This window comes from Scatophagus argus, chromosome 11, assembly GCF_020382885.2.
Source record: "Scatophagus argus isolate fScaArg1 chromosome 11, fScaArg1.pri, whole genome shotgun sequence".
NCBI classification, from domain to species: domain Eukaryota; kingdom Metazoa; phylum Chordata; class Actinopteri; family Scatophagidae; genus Scatophagus; species Scatophagus argus.
Window position 1 is genome coordinate 3,526,921 of NC_058503.1, and position 22,426 is coordinate 3,549,346.

General features: G+C 40.2%; 1 protein-coding gene across 4 annotated transcripts; it reads left to right on the top strand.

Moving 5' to 3' along the window:
- The first annotated feature begins 955 nt into the window (after nucleotides 1-955).
- ttll4 (tubulin tyrosine ligase-like family, member 4) lies at nucleotides 956-22,016 on the top strand. 4 transcript variants are annotated; one of them, XM_046403995.1, is made up of 21 exons: nucleotides 956-1,111; nucleotides 2,177-3,540; nucleotides 4,901-5,357; nucleotides 6,059-6,221; nucleotides 6,334-6,410; nucleotides 6,534-6,585; nucleotides 8,614-8,732; nucleotides 9,919-10,029; nucleotides 10,579-10,655; nucleotides 10,753-10,947; nucleotides 11,653-11,735; nucleotides 11,828-11,956; nucleotides 12,240-12,362; nucleotides 12,801-12,899; nucleotides 13,485-13,619; nucleotides 13,699-13,836; nucleotides 14,008-14,104; nucleotides 14,249-14,459; nucleotides 16,424-16,491; nucleotides 16,627-16,697; nucleotides 18,145-22,016. In XM_046403995.1, exons 2-21 carry the CDS (start codon nucleotides 2,896-2,898, stop codon nucleotides 18,329-18,331), a joined length of 3,237 nt encoding a protein of 1,078 aa, XP_046259951.1. In that variant the 5' UTR covers nucleotides 956-1,111; nucleotides 2,177-2,895; the 3' UTR covers nucleotides 18,332-22,016. The 4 variants fall into 4 exon arrangements, with proteins under 4 accessions (XP_046259951.1, XP_046259954.1, XP_046259953.1 ...); XM_046403998.1 differs by having other exon boundaries at nucleotides 2,177-3,279; XM_046403997.1 differs by lacking the exon at nucleotides 956-1,111 and adding an exon at nucleotides 1,197-1,379.
- The last annotated feature ends 410 nt before the right edge of the window (nucleotides 22,017-22,426 follow it).

Genomic DNA, 22,426 nt, shown 5'->3' on the forward strand with positions numbered 1-22,426 from the left:
AGTAAAGGGGGGGTGAAAGAAAGAAAGGAAAGGAAGGAGAGAAGAAATGATATAAAATGATAGGATAGAAGAGAGGAAATGACTAGGGCAGGGGCTGAAAGGGAAAAGCAGGGTAGGAGGAGAGTAAAAGAAAGGGAAGAATGGAAATGAGAAAGGAAGGGAAGGAAAGGGGGAGAAGGAGAGGAAAAGTAAGGAAAGGATTAGAGTGAGGGAGGAAAACAAATATGGAGAGAAGAGAGAGTAAAACCAGAGGAGGAAGAAGAGAGGAGAGGAAGGACGCAAGCAAAGAAAGGCAGGGGATTTATGGGTGTTGCCTCCAGTGAGCCCTCTAGTGATGAACTTTGTGATGTACACAGTAAGAGGTACAGCTGATGCAGACTTTTCTGGGGTTTATTGTTTTGCCGTGGTTGCGGTAGTAGCCTGTTATGTTCAATAAAGCGGCGGTTTGCTGACTACCTCCTCCATCCTTTCATCACGTCCTGTCGGATGCTACAGCAACTAAGAGCAGAAGATGAAACTTTTGTAATTATTTTTTACATTTGTATTTCTTTTATCTATATACTGTATATATATATGGGGTGGACGCCCTAGGGAAATATCATTTATTTGATGAATACATCATTTCCAATACGTAAAATAAACAGAGCACATTTTGAAACACAAAATGCTCAAAAAAAATTGCTGTGGATTAATTTGTTTTTAAAAAATAATCTTTGTTTCTGATATTATTGTGCATGTATTTCGTAAAATAAGCCGATATTAGCTACAACAATAACTTAATCCAAGGACATTTGTTGGGTGATAATAGGCCATTTAAAAAAGATCAGATGATCGCAATATTTGTAGAGATCTAACGGTTTTAGACGAGCACTTGCTGAGTGTTGGTGCCGTGGTCAACCACTGGAGGGAGCTCTGATTCAGAAGCTAAACCTAAAGTGAGGGGGTGCGTCTGTCTGGCGCTTGGGCCAATAGACGATCTTCGGTAATGATGTTTCACATCCATGTGTTTCACTGAGACGTTTCAGTTAGCCACTGCACTGCGAGAAACTCTAATAGCAGATTGCTAGACAAATTGAACCACATGCTACGGGCATGACAGGGGATGAGGAAGGTATGAATGTATTTTTGTGAAGTGATGACAAGGCTGTGTTTTATTGTTGACATTGGGAGGTATTTCAAACACCTGACGTTCGTGTTGTGTTGGTTGTTGCCACGCTAACCCTGTGTGGACGGTGCAGAGGTACACAGAACGGGATATAAGCTAGCTTAGTGTAAGGTAATTAATAACTAGTTAACGTAGCTTTCATTTCCATTTCATTCAGCCAGATAGACCAGTGTACTGTTCTCAACTAACGTATTCACGAAACGTTAGTCTTAAGGTTAGTGTGGGCTGAGGCAGCGCTGTTGTTTTACATTATCAATGTATCAACAGATTTGTTAGTTGGCTAACGTTGAGCTAAGCTTGAGGCGGCGTGTTCTGTAAGTACACATACGTGAAGCTGCGTTTTTTTTGTGTTGGACAGTTGTTACGTTGATGATACTGGTGGAAAGTTTTACCACGCGGTACGTTTCCTGCTAAAAAAACGTAGCTGTTAAAGAGAATGGCATACTACTGGCATTATTCGTTCTTTATGTATAATGCACATTATGATGCCTCATGCCACTCATTTAGCTAGCTCACATAGCCGCTAATTTAGTGATAGGTTCACTGCTGCCAGCTGGGCCCGTAAAAGATGGATTTGTATCATGAAGCTAAACAAGTGACATGAACTTGGCAGAAGCTAAAGTCCCACACTTAAGCATCACCTGTTTTGAATGTAGTTTAACTTTGTTGCTGATGTTGGAAAGGGACTTGGAAACTTAAACGCGTTCAGATCATTAATCAACCAATATGTCCTTTTTAGCATTAGGTCGATGTTTTCACTTTTATCTTAATGTTTTTACTATCTTTATGCTTTTCTTACTATCACGTTTTATTTACCTCTCAAACAATTGCCTCTTGAGAGAATTGTTTTTAAACAGCTGATGAAGGCATACCAGATGAGTGTCAGTGGTTGTTGTTGTACTTAAAAGTATTTGAGTGATTTTTCCATACAAGAGCGAGAAGTTAAGGATTTATTGTATTAAGACTGGATTCCCTCAGACTGACTCTGCTTCTCCTCTTCTGTTGTTTCAGGAGTGAAAGCAATTGGTATATTGCCACCTGCGACTCAAGTGCGGAAGTTGTGAGAACTCTCAGGTCACAACTTTCTTCTCTACAACCTGACACCTCAGCGTGAGCAAACCAGTCTCAGGCAACCCAAGGTTTACATTTTATCCCCAGAGCTGTTGAGAAGAAGGACGAGAAAGGACTTCCGGCTTGATCTCCATCAGCTAATATCCTCATGACTTTGCTTTGATGCAGCTTTTGCGACTGTTTAGTAGAGTGGGAATCACTTTGCCTCAGGAATAAACCCTATGTGCCTGCCTGCCTGTGCCCCACGTGAGGGCTTATAACCGTGTGTTGTTACGAAGAGCTAACAGTTACCTTCTTACTGGTAGCACAGGCGCTAGGTTCAAGGGTTGCACTACTGTCTCTGCATCTGTGGTAGTAGTTATGTTTACTTTTAGTCAGCCTTTATCAAGAACTTATAGTCAACCAACAGAGACCAACAGAAAATTTCCAACTCCATTCAACTGGAGCTGACATCTCCTAAGTAATTCCTAGAGAAGAACCACTCATTTGGAGGGGAAATATAAGGATAAACAGGATGTTATAGGGAAGACACCCTCCTCCACGTCAGCTTTGGTATTGTCTTGACCATTAATTCCTATTCTACCTATCAGTCTCCACTAAAGAACTCTGCCCCTACACTCAGCCCTTCAGAAATAAGCACATTTTCATTGGGCAGTGCCATGCCCACCAACCAGTCCTCCCCCTGGGGTGGGGGAAAGCTTCGAACATGTTCCAGTGGAGGTAGTCCCACAACTACAGCATCCGTTAGTACACACCCCAAGACAATTACAGCCACTGAAGTGCCTTTTAGTCAGGCTTCCCTAGAGCTGTCCAGTAGAAAGGATCGAGCCAAACCTGTCTCCTCTAATGTGGCCTCAGCTGCTTCCCTTTTGAGGCAGACAGCAGTGGCCCCACCTGGGATTTCTGTATGGGAGAATGGGGACCAAAGTAAAACCAACCCACAGAGCCAATTCACCACTGTGCCAGATGGATTTCCGAACCTGCCAAAACGTCTTGATGGGATTCAAAGTGCAAACCAGGCACTGGCTGGAGGACTGAAGCAGGTTGGTAGCATCCTCACAGAGACCAGTGCCCCTTCCTCCATCCTCAAGAAGGAGTGCCAGAATGGGTTTAATGTCCCGCTGACTGGCACCATTCAGAAATGTGTGTCACTCCAAACCTCCCAAACTGGAAACAGTTCAGCACTCAGCAGATGTGAGGCTGCCACAGATGATGCGTCGTTGACATTGGAGTCTCTTTTGTCAGTTTGTCATAAAGACCTGTTTGTCAAAGGGCAACCCTCTTTGTCAGCTAATAAGTTGATGGTGAGTACTGATGTTAGGCCTGCACCTGTGATGTGTGATAATGTTGTTCAAGATTACAGTGATGATATAAGAGGGAATGCATGCATGTTCAGCATACTGAACATTTGACATATCAGAATCCGTGGTATGTGTAAATAATTCATTGCATTTCAGGCAGTCTTACGGTGTGTTTATTGCTCATGTTCATGTTGTGATGAAGATGAAAATGTGATTTATTGTCAGCACAAATTGATGTTTTTCATTATAGAGGTCAAAGCAGCAAGTGAAGCACTTTCTCAATATTAAAAAAAAAATAATAATAAAATATCTTCACTTGGCAAAGTTGGAGTTTCTGCTCTTTAACATCAAATGCATAAAGTGATTTTGTTTGGTGCAGCTTGGCCTTATAGAAAAGACTGACTTCAGCTGTTTGAGCTCGGTTTTTTGGAGCTACTTCTGTCCTTTTAAAACTATATTGACCCTTTCCAGCTTGGACAAGTAAAACTGTGTTTTCATATAGAGCCACACTGATCAGTCAGACCAGGTTTGCCAAACTAGGTTTGTGTTAAGAGTCATCATTGCATTGTTTATACACCAGAGAGCACTGGCAAATCGAATGTCCTGTATAGTATGGCTCTTTACCAAACTTAATTAACCATAATCTGAAAATGTATTTGTTTTCTTTTATGAAGATTGGAGATTTATTTAGTGAGAATTTGCATTATTTGTGTGGTCAAACATTTGCATGCACTGTGGGTTCAGTTTTTAATAATGCTAAAATCTAGCTGGATCGTTGGTGAAGGGCAGTCAGTGTAGCACATTTGGTCTCAGTTGAGATAAAAATGTAGGTAGAGATAGGTTTGATTAGTATGACAGTTTTTGCAGAGTTCCAGATGTAGCAGGTGTGGCTGATTTGTTAGGTTTTTTGTGTTGTACACTTAGTGCCACCATCAGGTCATTAGCCTGTAATACCAGTTGCAGAAGTTGAGCACAGGACTGGACCTTTGTGCAAAGCTTGGTTTGTTTTCATGCATGAGGAAGAGTCAAAAGTCCAGTTTTGGTTGGGCTGTAGTTTCATATATGATGTATTATGAGTGCTGAATGCCTTGGAGTTGTTTCATGACAGCAGTGATGATGTTTGTGTAAACTTGGCTCATTGTTATTTTGCTCACATGAAGGGAACATTTTATTCAGTAAACGACACTTAGGATTGTTATTTGTTACACACATACCCTTGGGGATGAACTCCAGCAAGTGCCGCAATACCAGGCTTTGTAATTACTGATTATGTTGGTGTTTCAGAATCTTTTAAGTAAGTAGGCTTTATGGTCTGTGTACTCTCCCCGTCCTTATCTGACCTTTTCTTGTTTTGCCTTCTTAGCTTGAAACTGCAGACTGTTCATCCCTGCCCTCAGTGCCTCCTCTATGCCTTACCCTGTGTGAATATCAGGGGGCAGAACGGAAAAAGGATGCCTCCAACAGCCTTGACAGCACAAAAGTAGAAGCAAGAAGCACAACAAGAGAAACAACTACTACAAGAAGGAGCCATTCAGCTAAACTGGTGACAAATTGCAGTCAGACGCAGAGCAGCTGTGATCAGTTGCTAGTAAGAGGTGCTCCTCCAGCAGTGGTGGTAGCAACTACAAGCAACAAGCCCCAGACAAATGGATCACCAGATATAAACAAGAAAAATCATTGTCCACCAGTAAGCAACTTGTCCACAAGCAGAAAAAACGGTCCTCCAGTAGCCAGTCCTTTTTCAAATGCGTCCCTGCCAAGTGTGCTCAGTGTCAATGCCACTCCGGAGAAGCAGCCCAAACCACTGGATGCCACCTCAGGTAATCAGTATGATTGGTTACTGTCGTTGTCAAACAAAGTAATGCTGAGCTTATGATCAGAAGCCAAAGCAATAATAAGTGCCTTAAGAAGCTTGAGTAATGATCATCTTTAAAGATATGTTTAGGAAGGATGTTTATACATAACAGTATTTTGTTCTGGAGATTAGCACACCTGCACATCTCACTATATTTTTAAGAGGATGCTGTTATGTTGATTGAAAATATTTCTGCATTATCTAAGAAGTAATAATGATAGTTTTGCAAGCTTAGATGTTTTTGGTCTAGAAGACAAGATCTATAATAACAATAGCAAGTAAGCTTGGGGAAAAAGTAGCAGTTTATGCAGTTATTTTCCATCTCTGCAGCACATGCAGAGCTGCTCTTTTGGGGATCTATGGTATAATGTTTGGACATGTTTTTTCTTAGCTCCTTACTTTGGATCAGAGTCAGACCAGCTTTCATTATTTCACATGAGAGATTTCACTTTTTTCAGTTTTTTCCCCTGTGTGTGCTGTACTGTTGGTGGATTGTTTGATCGCTGTCATTCAAATCTGATCAAACTACCCCAGCACAGTTCTAACGAAGCAGTCAAATTGAGGGTTAAATTCAAAATAATGAGTACTTTCAGTTCCTAAGTAGCTACGATGAAACCAAAAATGGACCCTTACGAACTCCGGATGTGACTCTTCTGTCTCTTGTAGATATATCCTCCTGTCCTGCAGGAGCCTTAGTGGGTTCTGTGACCACTCAGATCTCCACGATCCACCTTACCAAGCAGGGACAGTCTTCCTTCAGTCCCTCTTCATCTCCATTCCCTTCCTCACCAACAGAGGAGTGTCTGGCTGGAGAGACTCAGCTGTCTGGGTGAGCAACAGCTAACTGCTTCTTTGCAGTTCTGTGTTTTCTTTTTTTTTTTTTTTCCCCCACCCCTCTAATTTTGGCTCTGAACATTTAGACTCGTATTCATTGTTTCCAGCCAGGGGTGTGTTATGCATGTGGACGGAGTTGAAGAGGAGCTGCCTGATGAGCTGGAAAATGCCTGTAGTGATGACGGTAAGATGTTAAAATACGTACACATCCAGCTTCAAAATGCAGACCCATGACAGTGTAGCTGCCTTTAGTCAGCCGGCTGTTTGCTCTAACCTACTGATTTTAGTTGTCCTCTGTTGTCTTCAGATGATTCAGACTGTTCATCGTCATCCACAGCATCCATTGCTCTGCTTTCTGGGTGAGACTGCAGAACCACACACACACACACACTCACACTCTTAATTCTTTTGAGTTAAGTTGACACGTCAGATACCCACAAGGACACAAACACTGACTTATGCAAACTGTTGTTCTCTCTTGTGTTTTTCAAGCATTTTTGAACAGTTTAGACTGTTCAGAATGCAGATAGCCTTCTAATTCTTCAATCAGCGGTTCTCCCACCAAACTTTATATTATACTCTATTATATTCTTAGTCCCTTTTCTCTTCTTGTACACCAAATAAAGCATAATATGTGTTGGCAGCTCTTCAGATCATTCAAAATCTCCTACTTCCTATATAGATTTATGAACTACAAGTGTGTTTAAAAGCCTCCTGAGGTTTTATTATCACCATATAAATAACATATATCTGTTATATATTAGATCATTATGTACTGTACTTAAAAACATTTTGACCACTTAACATAGTGGTGCTTTTCATTTTGAGTCCATTTATGGTCCTCAAAAGACAAAGTTTAACTTCACCTTGAGCAACTTGCAGTCCAGATCAAAATGCCAGTGTCCTTTCCTTGAACCGTACAGCATCCAAACCTGATTTGTAATTGGTCCTAAAAACGGCTTAAATCATATAAAACGTAAATCCATCAGATCCTGTGGACTCTTTGACTCTCTCTTTCATTCTCTCTCGGTGCATTGTTGAAAGAGGCCGAAAGCAGCAGAGCATGGTGGAAAAGTCCGCTGCTTTGTGTTTCATATTGTTCTCCACTGTGATGGCCCCAACCGTGGAACTCCCTGCCAAAGACTCGGAGCTGATTCTTTGCTAAAACAGCCTGGATAGGGACCGCTATTGTCACCTTCCCCCCACAACCAGCTTGTTTATGTGTTCATTTACATACACCCCCAGCCTTTCCTGAAAGCTATAGTTCCTGTATGCATGGTATAACGTTAAGTTAGCCTAGAGAAGCTGTAATGCCATTGTATACCTGTCTGTGGTGGAGGGATTCTGTTTAAGAGAGAAGATTTGGAAAAGGATAGTATCATCCCCTCTTCCTTCATCCATCTGTTCATCCATCTTTCCTTCCTTCCTATATGACTGTCATGTGAGTCTTTTTTTGCTGAAAAAAAGTTGCTGAGCATATATTGAATATTAATTGAAGGTCAGATCAGAAAGGCCTCTTTCATTTGTCTTGCCTCGTAGCGTTAAAGTGAACTTGTCTTCTTGGTGTGACGTCTCTCAAATTTAAACAAGCATCGTGTTACCAGCATGCAGTGCAAGCGATCGTCCTTCCAAAGCTACGATCGACTTGTGTTACAAACCAGCATAGTGACTGGAAGCCAGTTTCCGTTAGTTAGAGGTCAGTGACTGTAACGAACGTAACTCTAGCTACATTACTTTCTCATTTGGTTGTGAGACTGCAATTTGTCTGATTAATAGTAACAAGCTAAGAGGAGCTGTGGTCCTGGTAGAACACAGACCAGACAGTCTACAGCAGAAACAAACACTGAACAATCAGTGATGCAGGTTAGATCATATAGAAAGTGAATATGTGTCGTTTGAATGTTTACAGAGCCAGTGCTTTACTTACTACACAGTAGTAAGATGGAGTTTCTTGACACGTGTTTCTAAGTCAGTGTTGTTTGATGTGTTTGTTGAAATGGAGGCCATCCGACTCCAAGGCTTTTTGAGGGGTCAGAACCACGGACACATAAGTGACATTTTTTTAAAATGTGTTACACATATCAAGTGAAGCTCATGGTGAGCTCTTTTTTTTCATAAAAAGAAGAAATCAGGACATAGTATTGCCATTTTTGTTTTGTTCCTCCTGTAGGGTCAAATGTCACTTATTCCCTTCTGATTCTCATCTTTCAATTTGTTATTGATCTGAATATTTCTAGATCATTTTCAGAGCTGACCACCACATGCAGCCTTCTTTCTTTTGATACGAACAGCAAAGTATACACTGTTAGGTTGTTGGGATAGCTTTGAGAGGATGTCCACTCATCACTAATGTGTTTGTACTCACCCTGTTTCTCTCTTTCTCTCAGTGTTGAGGAGCCAATGTTATTGGGAGTGGAAGATGACCGAGAGGAGAAACCAGCCTTGGTCTCCAGTTTGTTCCCCCTCATCCCCCCAACACTCTACTTCAGCACCGCCAATGAGAAGGGTCAGGACACGTTTTTCTGTTATGAAACCAACAGTAGCTAGAACTGTAGTTAACTGAGGCTTAGAGATTTAACCTACCAGTTTTGAGCTAATTGCAATCATTGATAGGATGTTACTTTAGAAGGTGGTCAGCACAAGGAGACAAGAGAACTGAGAGAATCTTTGAACGACCAAGAATGCTACATTAGAGTGTAAGTGTGGGCCAGGTGAACAGAATGGATATTTATTACTGAAGCTGTTACCACACAACTCAACATAGTGACAGCTGAGTTTAAGCCAACTTAAACTCAAGCTGTTTTAAAATAAAGTAATTATTGAGCCTTTAAATGTGTTTTGCTGTACTGTAGGCTTTTCAACAGGCTTGGAAAAGGAGCGTGAAGCCAGGATTATTCATTTGATTACAGTCTGCAGCCTCACAGTTAGATGACACTAATCCATACACACTGGCTCTTTAAAGGAAAAGTTCATTCCCAAATCAAAAATATATGGTTTTCCTCTTACCAGTAGTGCTGTTTATCCACCTGGATGGTTTTGGTGTGAGATGTGTTAGAGATGTCTGCCTTTTCTTGAATATAATGTAACTAGATGGCTCTTCACTGGTGGTGCTCAAAGCGTCAAAAATTACATTTGAAAATCTCAGCAGCAGTATCTCTTTCCGGAAATCATGACAACAGGCCTTGTTGTGAGCAGCTTCATGCTGGGACTCTTTTCTTTGCTATCACCTTGCAGGAAGAAGCTTGAATCTGATATCTGGTTGGCTAGCCAACCAAGTTAACTAATGTTACAGCTCAGCCTAGGAAGCAGCATTAACATTTACATCTCGCTCTATCATAAGCATGAGCCTCTCGTCCATGAGATAGTGAGCCTGGTGATACGACACAGTTTGGTAGAAAGAAAATCCAAAGTTCAAAAATACATATTTTTTTGAGCTGTCCCTTAATGCAGTGATCCACAGGCTAATACTTATTCCTGTGAGGTAGCAGAGGGCAACAGATTCAGTGTGTTGTGTCATATTTTATGTAAGCAAGTTTAAATGTAATTGCTGTTTTTTTTTTTGTTTTTTTTTTAACATAACGTTGTACCTCTTTTACCAGCATACGTATTGATTTCAGTAGGTGCTTTGAACTATTCAATATTTGTATTATTCCTGTAGACTATATACCACTTTTGTGTTGTGTGCTCTGCAGTGGAACTGCTGCCTGTAGAGCAAAGACGACTGCTGAAATGGAAGATGAGCACCGTCACACCAAATGTTGTCAAGCACACCATCGCCAGATCACACTTCAAAGTCACCAAGAGTAAGTCATCACGTGTGTGTGTGTGTGTGTGTGTGTGTCAGTGAGAGTTTCTGTAAAGATACATTTTCATTTGCAGCATGTAATTCAGAAACAGTTCAATTATAGACATAAAAACTATCATGGACGTGCGTGACCTGTCGCTTGGAAATTGCTGCCCTTGCTAGTCAGCACCAGAAATACTAGTCAGTTGTTGAACTAATTATTATTATTGTATAAACGACAGGAGCCGTTTCTAGAGATAAATGTAGGTTAGACACCCCATCCGTCCAGGAGGTGTCACTTTTGTGCTTTGGGTCAGAGGTGTTGCTTGGCAGGGAGCGGCCAGTGGTTATGGATATAATGCTGAAGGATATTAATTGTGAATAATAGATATTCTTTCCCATTCTTGCTTGATAAGCAACTTCAGTTGCTCGGTAGTGCAGGGTTTCTATTGCTGTCACAATGCACCACACATCTGGTACCTAAAAGATCATTTTGGTATAACATCAACAAGCTGAAATGCTGTGAACGTGATGATCAAAATCGTTTGTTATTCTGTTTTGCACATAGAGAGCCATGACTGGTTGGGCTGCTGGGGACACCACATGAAGTCTCCTGGCTTCAAGGCCCTCGGAGAGCACCAGAAGGTGTGAAACTGCAGATATGCTACTCATTCCAGCTTGTGTTCCCAGGAGGCCCAGAATTACACCTGACATGGCTGTGTGTGTGTCTCTTTTGTCCTAGCTGAACCACTTCCCGGGAACATTTCAGATTGGCAGAAAGGACCGGCTGTGGAGGAACCTGTCTAAGATGCAGGTTCGCTTTGGCAAACAAGAATTCAGCTTTTTCCCTCGGACCTTCATCCTTCCTCAGGACATCAAGCTGCTCCGCAAAGCCTGGGAGGACAGCGGCTCCAGGCAGAAATGGATCATCAAACCTGTATGTTATGCTAGTTGATAATCACTTTGTCTGTGACCGTACAAAAGGCAAATCAGTCTCAAACCGTGAAAGTTAACACCTTATTATCGCGTATGCATTAACGTGATAATTAATTAACGCCGACAATTATTTTATTGTGATTGTTTTAATTATAATAATTCTTTTAAAAGTCCATTGCTCACTAGCTATCTAATTGTTGCTCACTTGCTCACTAAATAAACTGCGTTAATGCACGATAAAATAAAGTCGGTGTTGATTATCACATTAACTTGCACAGCCTTAATACATTAATGCGTTGACGTTGCCCAGCCCTAAACTAAATGTTAACTTGTAATTTGGTTTTAGTAGCAGGAAGCAAACATTTTTTAATGTGTTTTAAATTTTTTTTTTCCTTTTTAAATCTGTTTTTTATTTAAATGTATTTGTTATTGTCTGTTTCATTCTTTATGTATTTATTTTATGAACGTCATTCCTCATTTTCTGTTTTTATGAATTATGTGTTGATGGGATGGTGGGGTGGGGTGGTGTTGGTTGCTGTTTTATTATGTGAAGCTCTTTGTGTTACACTTTGTTTATAAGAGCTATTGATGGTGCTCAAGGAAAAATATGTTCAAGTTTAATGGAATTCATGTTTTGTTTTTATCAGTTTACTTTACCTGTTTTTTTTGTTTGTTTTTTTGCATTCTCTCCCCTCATCTTCAAAAGCCTGCATCAGCCAGAGGAATAGGAATCCAGGTCATCCACAAATGGAGCCAGATGCCCCGCAAGAGACCCTTACTAGTCCAGAAGTAGGTCGCCCACAATAGATTGCCAATTGTTTGAAAGTTAGTAGGCAAGAGACTATTTTTAAGTTCATATTTATTCTGCGTGTGATTTGCAGGTACCTTCACAAGCCCTACCTCATCAGTGGTAACAAGTTTGACCTGCGCATCTACGTCTATGTGACGTCCTACGAGCCTCTCAGAATTTACATGTTCTCTGACGGACTGGTTCGATTCGCCAGCTGCAAGTCAGTTTTCATTTCACCCACCACAATGACAAAACTAACTTCTGCAATTTAATTTAATTTAAAAGGGAACCTTAATGTTCCCTAAAATGAAAGACTGATGTAAGATCAAATAAAATTGACACAGTCATAAGATCAAATAAAATGTGTGCTATCTAAAATGTGTAATTTAAAAATAAATAAGACCGATGGGTGATACACTGAATAAGATTATAGAGACATTGCAAAAAGCTGATGCATGAGGTCATTTGCTTTAATTCTACATTGACATGTTTGTCCTCTGTAGGTACTCGTCTTCCATGAAGACTCTAAGCAACAAGTTCATGCACCTGACCAACTACAGCGTCAACAAGAAAAACTCTGAATACCAGGCTAACAGCGATGATAAGGCCTGCCAGGGACACAAATGGTAACAGTAAGAGAAAAAGAGAATGCATTTATGTTTGACTTGACGAAGCATGGTGGTTATTTGAAGAGCTGGAATCAGGGAGAAAGAGACAGTATGAAAGAAGCATGGGGAAATATGGGTGTAAAAGGACGTAATGTGTGTGTGTTTGTGTGGGAGGTGAATGCAGCTGGGCCAACGCTGACTCCTGGAGTGAGAGAGGAAGTAAGAAATGAATGAATGAATAATTACGGAATTGTAATTATGTGGCTCCTTTCAATGTATTGTAATTCTACCTCCAAAATAGATTCTTCTCCCGCGTAAAACTCAAATCTGCCACACAAGTTTGCTTCCATCATATGTATGGTCTCTTAGCACGTGTTCCCCACCTCCAACAAAATGTGTGTTTCTGTGTGTGTGTGTGTGTGTGCGTGTGTGTGTGTGTGTGTGTGTGCATTTCAGGGCGTTGAAGGCCTTGTGGCAGTATCTTAGTTCTAGGGGAATCAACACCACTTTGATTTGGGAGAAGATTAAAGACATTGTGATCAAAACCATCATTGTGTAAGTTTTTTTCACAGTTTATTTTTGTTATTTTTCTATTTGTTATTGTTGTTGAATGCTTCAACAATGTGTGTTTTGAAACTTTGGCTTCATGGCCTAATTAAGGCATTTTGTCTCATTGTTTCATCTGTGTGGTGGCATCAAGATTCCTTTCACTTTGTACTTCTATAGATTGTGTGACACAGTTTTACTTTTGTCAAAATAAATATACAGAATTTTCATCAGCATTTACTTGGGTAGACAAATACACAAGTTCAGTAGTCATTTGCCATGAAAATAATGCATTAAAATATTTTTTCAGACACTGCCACTGAGTATCTAGTGTGTGCTTGAAGTAGGCAAAACAATCAACCCCTCTTAACTAAAGACATTCACAATCTGTCCAAATAAAATCACACAGTCTAACATCAGATACTTCGAGTTTTTCCACACAACCTGCATTAAGTCAGAGGAATCTTTTTTTAATTCTAGATGTAAAGGAGGAGGTAATGGAAAGCAGTCTCACAAAAATCTATGAAATGCTGGAGCTGTTGAAATAATAGTGATTATGATGTTCTAATCTCCCTCCTGTGTGTTGCTCACCAGCTCAGAACCATATGTTAACAGTCTGCTGAAGATGAACGTTAAGACACCTTACAGCTGCCACGAGCTGTTCGGCTTTGACATCATGCTGGACGAGAACCTCAAACCCTGGATCCTGGAGGTTAACATATCACCGAGGTGATGCACACACATGCATGCATAAAAACACACACAAATTTTCAAACTACATGTTGTAACTTTTGTGTTTCTGGTCCAGTCTCCATTCCAACACAGCGCTGGATGTTTCCATTAAAGGACAGATGATCAGAGACCTCCTGAACCTGGCTGGTTTCCGAATTCCCCAAAGAGAAGATGTGATTGCCCCCTGCAGCAGTGCCTCCAGCTCCACCAGCAGGTATGGAGTATGATAAACAGTACAAGCCCTCAGGATCAGGATTACACTTCCACCCAAGGGATTCTGTTCACTCTGGTCACAATCTTGGGAACAATTTTAATCAAACTCAAACTGCAGCCTGAGAAAAGATCTCATAGTTGAATTAACACCTGTATGTTTGTGTGTGTATAGTCTGTGCGGGGGAAACAGGGAGAGGACCAAGACCGATTTGTCTGCTGATGAGAAGGTGAAACGGGCCTTTTACCTCACACAACGTTACGCTGATCAGGTAGATGAGTACAAACACACTAAAATGCTAAAAGTTTGTGCTGCCATTGTACCACTGATGGTGTAGATACTGGTGATGACAATAGGTTAAACAGCCAAACAGGTTTTATTAGAAATAAGCCAAGTTTCCTTCTGCCTTTGTCAGGACTTCCTCTCTACGGTGTTGGATGTCTTGACTCCAGAAGATGTTCGCGTGCTAGCAGAGAGTGAAGATGAACTAAATCGTCTTGGACAGTTTGAGCGAGTCTTCCCATCGCCATCGTCATCTCGCTACCTTCGCTTCTTTGAGTGTCCGAGATACCTCAACATCCTGCTGGACCAATGGGAGCAGAAGTACTGGAGCAACAGGTCAAAAGGTATGCATTTTACGGCATTTTCACAATAAGGATATTGCCCTTGGTGGTTTTAATTTTATTTAGGAAAATAGCAGATAGGAAGCACTTGCCAAATTGTTTGTATTTGTCTTAATGTAATAGATACTGAAAAGTATACAGTGCATCTGGTATTCACACCATTTCGCTTTTTGCACATTTTATGTTACATTTTATGTTACAGTCTCATTCCAAAATGGATTAAATTCATTTTTTTCCCCTCAGAATTCTACACAAAATACCCCATACTGACAATTTGAAATAAGTTTGTTGAAAATTTATTAAAAATGAAAAACAAAAATATAACATGTATTTCAGTATTCACACCCCGTGATCAATACTTTGTTGAAGCCCCTTTGGCAGCAATTACAGCTTCAAGTCTTTCTGAGGATGATCCTATAAGCTTGGCGCACTTGTTTTTGGGCAGTTTCTCCCACTCTTCAATGCAGAACCTCTCAAGCTCCATCAGGTTGGATGGGGAGCGTTGGTGCAAAGCCATTTTCAGATCTCTCCAAAGATGCTTCACAGGGTTCAAGTCTGGGCTCTGGCTGGGCCACTCAAGGACATTCACAGAGTCGTCCTGAAGCCACTCCTTTGTGATGTTGGCTGTATGCTTAGGGTCGTTGTCCTGTTGGAAGATAAACCTTCACCCCAATCTGAGGTCCAGTGCACTCTGGAGCAGGTTGTCAGATGTCTCTGTACATTGCTGCAGTCATCTTTCTCCCGACCCTTACTGGTCTCCCAGTTCCTGCTGCTGAAAAACATCCCCACAGCATGATGCTACCACCACCATGCCTCACAGTAGGAATGGTATTGGCTGGGTGATGAGAAGTGCCTGGTTTTCCCCAGACATGACGCTTGCCGAAAGTTCAGTCTTTGTTTCATCAGACCAGAGAAGTTTGTTTCTCGTGGCCTGAGAGTCCTTCAGGTGCCTTTTGACAAACTCCAGCTAGGCTTCCATATGCATTTTACTGGGGAGAGGCTTCCATCTGGCCACTCTGCCATACAGGCCTGATTGGTGGAGTGCTGCAGAAATGGTTGTCCTTCTTGAAGGTTCTCTCCTCTCCACAGAGGAATGCTAGAGCTCTGTCAGAGTGACCATTGGGTTCTTGGTCACCTCCCTGACTAAGGCCCTTCTACCCCGATCACTCAGTTTTGTTGGACGGCCAGCTCTAGGAAGAGTCCTGGTGGTTCCAAACTTCTTCCACTTATGGATTATGGAGGCCACTGTGCTCTTTGGGACCTTTAATGCAGCAGAAATATTTCTGTACCCTTCCCCAAATCCATGCCTCGACACAATCCTGTCTCTGAGGTCTACAGACAATTCCTCTGACTTCATGGCTTGGTTTGTGCTCTGCAACTGTGAGGGCCCATATAGACTGGTATGTGCCTTTCCAAATCATGTGCAGTTAACTGAACTTACCACAGGTGGACTCAACTCAAGTTGTAGAAACCTCTGAAGGATGATCAATGGAAACATGATGCACCTGAGCTCAATTTTCATTGTCGTCACAAAGGGTGTGAATACTTACATTACATTTTTTGTTTTTTATTTTTAATACATTTGCATAAAAATCAAGCAAACTTGTTTCACTTTGTCATTATGTGTAGAGTTTTGAGGGCGAAATTTAATTCAGTCTATTTTGGAATGAGACTAACATAACAAACTGTGGTGTGAATACTTTCTGGTTGCACTGTACATAAATGCAGTATGTGGGGGCAAGTTTGAACTGATTTAGCTGTGTGATGTAACATCTTTTAATAGAAAATGTGATTGTTTTGCATTAAAGGAGCTATCAGACTGATATCACCAAATAAACCTTGAGCTCACCATCTCAACAGAGGATGACTAATCGCTATGTCAGAACTGAAACACAAGAGCTCCTCACGTCACAGAGTACAGAACAAACAGTGAAACTGCTGGTGTGAAATGTCTGCCTTGTGTACAGGTATCAGCCTGCTGACAACTCTGTGCCAGAAAGGAGTCCATCTGGGAACTAGTGACCCTGCTCACGTGGTGAGGAACTGTGGAAAGACAGACTGGATTCATTTGTCTGCATAAAGGATGAATGGGATATTTTTATCAGAAGTCTGACTGTGGGTGTTGAACGGTTCTGTTTTTCTCTCTGGTTGTGACTTTGTGTCTCTGCAGTGGTCCAAGTGTCACTACATCTCTAAGTTTGAACCCCATAGACAAGAACTCGTCAGTCCATCCAGATCCAGGTACACACACACACTGCATAAAAATGAAATTTAGGTCTTATGAGTGTGCAGATACTGCTTTCTTAACCATAAATGGATACAAAAGACAAAATATTAAACACATTGGTGCTGATCCAGTACAAAATGTATTAAGTCACATGCATAAAGTGTATGTAGGAGTTTTTTCACTGGCTTATCCTTGTTTGTGTACAATGAGTTAAAGTTAGTAAAATAAATAAACTACTGCATTCAGCTCCACAGACACAACCTCATTGCACAGAACATGATGAAAAGAGTATTTTCAATGTTCTTTAGCCTGTAAAGGAAACAAAGACCATCTTCATAATGTTCATCATCCACAACTACAAAGCCTGCGTCTTTTTACAACGATCACTGTGTTGTTAACCAGGTCGTTCGTGTGAGTCGTGTAGACACAGAGCTTATTGTCACAGCAGGCTTTGACGTGCATTGTTACTCCTGTCATGTTTGGAGCCTGCAGTGCGGAACTTTGTTTGTTTAGGCTAAAGTGAATTGTGTGAGAGTGATTGTCTGTGGTGTGCAAGTGTTTGGGGTGAGTCATGTTAGATCACCTGCAGTCTGAGCAAACAAAGTGCTGGTAACAGCACAGTAACCACTTACAGAACCTTACAGAAAAATGCAGGCTGTTGTCACACACCTTCCTGATATATAATCCCAGGTGAACTAGCTAGCTGCAGGAAGCTTCTTGGCATTTCTCAACTTTACCACAATACCAGTGGTGTAAAGTATTGAAGTACATTTACTCCTGTACTCTACTTAGGTACAAATTTGAGTTGCTTAAGTATTTCTGTTTCTTTACTTTCTTTACTTTAGTCAGTAAGGCTTTATTAGTCTCCATCCAGCTATATATGTAAAGTTATAAATAAAACCATATATATAATTAATTTAAAGCCAGCTCCACATTTACCAGCTACAGCTTTAAAATGTTGACATTAATGCTTAAATAATTACAGTCAAATAATGTAATGTCTATTATTCTGAATTTACATGCTTTTACTTTTGGAACTTAAAGTATGTTTTGATGTTAATATTGTACTTTTACTGAATTAACATTTTCAATGCAGGACTTGTAACAGTATTTTAACACTGTAGTAGTACTACTTGCAAACATACATGCTAAATACAGGTGTACAGGTGAAAAGACCTAAAAAAAAAATGAAAAGTCTGATGTGTGTTGTCTCCCCTACAAAACTTATTTGTTTATCAAAACAAGTTATTGTGTTCTTGATATATTCTAAACTCAAAACTCACTTGGACCCTTACTCTGATTTTAGTTATCATCTCACCTTGTTCCCTGCCAGAACGCAAGTCTAACTCTCCAAATACCTGCTAAGGTTATATGTTAGAACTGATATCAAAGTTATTTAGAGTGTTTTAACCAGATGAACCATCTCCCTGCTTCCCTCTCCTCTCCTCTCCTGTCCACCAGGGTGGTGGTCAGCCATCAGCACCAGTCCCATCATGACAATGGCGACAGTTCTGACAGGGAAGTTACTTCTTTCTCCAGCTTGCCTGGGTCACCAAGTTCTGGATCAAGTGTCACCAGCAGTGCCTGTGCAAGCCCTCAGCCCAGCCTCTCCCAGAGCCTGCTGCCCCAACAGTTTGCCTCACTCTGAGACTGTTTGCTAACATCGTGTTGAGTCCACAGAAGAGACACAAAGCTCAGGGTTAGCCCTAACCTCTCCCTAAACACCCTTCTTTTGATTTTTCATGTCTAAATGAATGAGTACTGTACTTAACTGTAGGCTTGAAGCCCGATCATAACAAACACTGTAGAGGGGAGTGGATTTTGGTCTAATACAGGATCGTATATACTGACGCAACTTTTGCTAAAATTCGGGGAACTTGTTATTGTGGATATTTCAGTGCTAAAATCAAAAACAGCAATCGGCTTTTGATGACTTTTCTAGTCTTGAGGTAAACCTCTAGTACTGCAAGAGTAGTGAAAATATAACACTCAAAGGACCATACAAGTGTTTTTCTATGTTTTAATACATGCCAACTTAAAATGTATTCTAAGCTTCTGAGCAGCCAGTGATTTCTATTCATTTCTTTGTGGTATGAAAATTGTCCTGCAGAGACTTGAAACACGCTGAAGGTACATCATCCATCACAGTGAGCGTCATGTCCGGAGACACTGTTAAATGGCAAAGCAGTGCAGACAGCAGCCAGTTATAATTCAATTTACCACTAGAAGCCAACAGGGTTAAGGCTGACTTTTATTTCAGCACTGTCAGAATATCAGAGTATGACCTTAATCTCATCATTATTAGCATGTGAAAATACTCAGCTAGACTGTGTACAAGCTGATATTAGTACTACATGAAAAATCTTTGACAGCAGTAAAAGCATATTAATAAGAACTGCATTATTTTATTGTTGACCTCATCCCCGATGCCAGAAAGTGAAAGGCTTGTCAGTGTGAGGTGGTTCATAGTGTTACGGTTCTTCGTGCAGTGTTTGACTTCAAATGAATCGCAGATGTATTACTCAAACTGGATGGTACTTTGTGTTCTCACTAGCACCTAGCAAGCACAGAACCTTGTGTTTTTAAACACTGTGCAGTTTTCATTAAATGTCTGCTCAGGTCCCCTGCTTTGGCCCTCTCTGGCCTTTGGTAATGAACTTCAGCTGTGAATGAGACATCCCAGGCTTCTTCACAATTAAGTTCATACACTGGGCCAAAGTTGTGGTGATAAAACAGTGAAATATACTGTGATTTGTCTTGAAGTGTTACATTCCTAGCCATATGGACTCAAACTTTGTGTGCATGTTTGTGTGGAAATGAAGTGGTGAAGAAAAGGTTCTTTGAGTAGAGACATGAATGGAGGGATGGGAGTTGTACAGGAACGCTGCAGGAAAAGAGTCTGTGTTGAGACCTCTGTAGCTTATTTTAAACATCTTGAAAGTATCGGTACTTTAATTTCACTGGTTGGTGTTACTGGTGTGTTCCATAAACCTCATTTTAATTAATGACTTGTTAGAGATACTTGTAGATGAAAATTGGATTACTTAGTTCTACATGCATGTTAACGGACGAAAAAAAGTTAATTTTACTGACAACATGAAAAAGGCTTTTGTTTTTGTGTGAAACAACAGACAGGTGAGAGTATATTGAATTTCTTGAAAGCTGCCAAATGCAAGTCCAACACCAGATTCTAACCCTGCAAACACTAATAGTGTATTTTCATCATCATAAGCACAAAACGTTGTCATTTCAATTTCCCGCTTAAACTCACAAACACTGTGAAATGAGCATTTATAAACTGAGTGCTGGACTGGTGTTCAGTGTTTGCTTTTTGAAGGAACCAGTTTAATATTTCTTACGTATACTCAGGACAATATCAACAATATTCATCTACTGTGAGGACACTTTAAAAAACAAAAAAAGTGAAATTAAACTACTGGAAGTTGAAAATCTTTTTGTACACCTTCTCTTAAAATCACATATAGAGTGCTGCAGGGATGATGTATTTTTTGAACGCCAGCCCAAAAGTTAAGATCACTTAACTTCAAAAAAAAAAAAAAAAAAGTGAGATTTTTCCGTTTGCTGTCGTTACAGAAAATAAGCTCCACAACAAACAAAAGTTTGTTAGTTTTATAATTTGTTCAGCAATAAGCCTAAATCCAAGCTGCAGAAGTATAAATGTTATAACCGCTCTACGCCGCAGTCACAGGACTTCAGTGTCACCACCACGTTAATGTCTTCACGTTCCACATTTAATGTCCCACTATAGCAACCACAAGTAAAAGCTTCAAAGTTCAAGAGTGGCTTACACATGAAAATTCTAACCAAAAACAACAATTCAAAACAACCTAGGACTTCAAAATGAGGGAAGTGGAAGTGCTTAAATGTTAACCCATATCCCATGGCCCTTTGTTACAAACTGACAGGCTGATTATAGATGAGGAGGCTGTAGCTGTTATTGTGACATCCTGTTTGATATCACTCTTATGAAAAGTCAGTTTCTTTCATTCCTGCTGTGAGAACTTGGAAAGAACGACTAAGTTGTTTACATATGAGATTTATTACGCAATTTACTAACAGATGCCAAACTGTGGTTTAGTGTCAGTATGAAGCAGACTTTTATGTGCAAGCTTTTATTAACAATTATTATGCATGAAATAGTAGGAGGGATTTAAAAAAATGCATTAAACAAAAAAGGTAAGAAAGGTAAGACCTCAGAAGCAAAATGGTGTCCGATCTACTCTGATCAGAGTAACGTGATGCTGTTCATGGAGCTACACAAAGCGCACACTAAGAACCCATTCACATAACGAGGCACTGCTGTTGAAAAATGCTTTTGAAGTCCCTGCGTTATTTCGCGTAGAACTGCAAATAATGGTAATTTCATATTCTAATAATCTGTTCACTTTGTGTAATTATTGATTAATCGTTCGGTCTAAGCCGAACGATTAATCGCCAAATGGCATTGTGTCTTTTAAAATGCCTGTGTCGTCCCATTAATATACATACACCGCTATAAAAACAAAATCCTCATATATAAGAAGTTGGTAATAGTGAATGTTTAACATTTTTGCTTTATAAATGACGTTGCTGATCGTCACGCTCTTTGTTGATTAGTCAGTTAGTCAACAGAAAATGAGTCAGCTATTTGTTTGAAATCATGGATTGTTTTGAAAATAATGAAGCACCTGAGTGTGAATCAACTGTCATGCCATCAATTCAAACCAGTGAGTGAGGTGGGCTTCGGAATCTGCGTTCACGCGTATATTGGTGTATTGTTTGTGATCGTATCTGCCTCTGGTGACACGTCTACAGGAACATCTTCAGTTCAGTTTACTTTTCTCCATCTGAACCGATCCTCACATCCACCATAAGGCACACAAAGGAACACACATCGTGAGTTGGAGTCATTCATAGGAGCTTATCTGCCCTGTTCTGCTGCTCTTAAATAGATGACTGAGATGAGGGGTTTCAGTCATGAACAGCTTAAATGACATATACACTTTCAGTTCTATTAGGGGAAAAATGATTCTGAAGTCTTAATGTTTTCATTTGACAAGTTACAGTCTGCCTTGGCCGATTTAGCAGATTCCACTTTACACTACAGCCATGCAAATCTGCATTTCAGAATTGATATATGTTGCAAAGTTAAATAACACTGAGTAACACTGTGTCTGAAGTTGTTTTTAACTTAACAGAAAAATTATAAATGTTATTAAATAAGAGGAAATAATAATATTTTTACTAACTTGCAGTTGTTAAATTTCCATGTAAAGGGCTGTATGTATTGCTCAGGATGACAGTTTCAAAATAAAAGTTATTTGTAGTACAAATCTCTTGAATGGATATTTGTCTTGCCGATTAAGGAAACAATATTTTAAAAAGTCAGTTTTACAGAGTTTTGTAAACAAGGGTCTCCCTTTATTATTTATTATTACCTCTGTTATGTAAAAAAATAAGCCTTGGTCGTACTTTATTCTTTGGTATCTGATGAGGGTTACATCTTCAGGCTTAATACATTGTTACAAAAAATGTATCATTATGAATACGTTCTCCATTCATTAAATTGCACTGAAGATATAAATTTTAATCGTATAAAGCATTTGACTAATGCTGACCCTGTTCACAGCTGCAACAGTGTGTTTGAAATACACACACACTGCTGTGGGGAGAGCTGGTACATACACTGTGAGTGAAGACCCGGGGCCAACCTGTGGTATTCTGAATGTATGTCAAGAGCCTT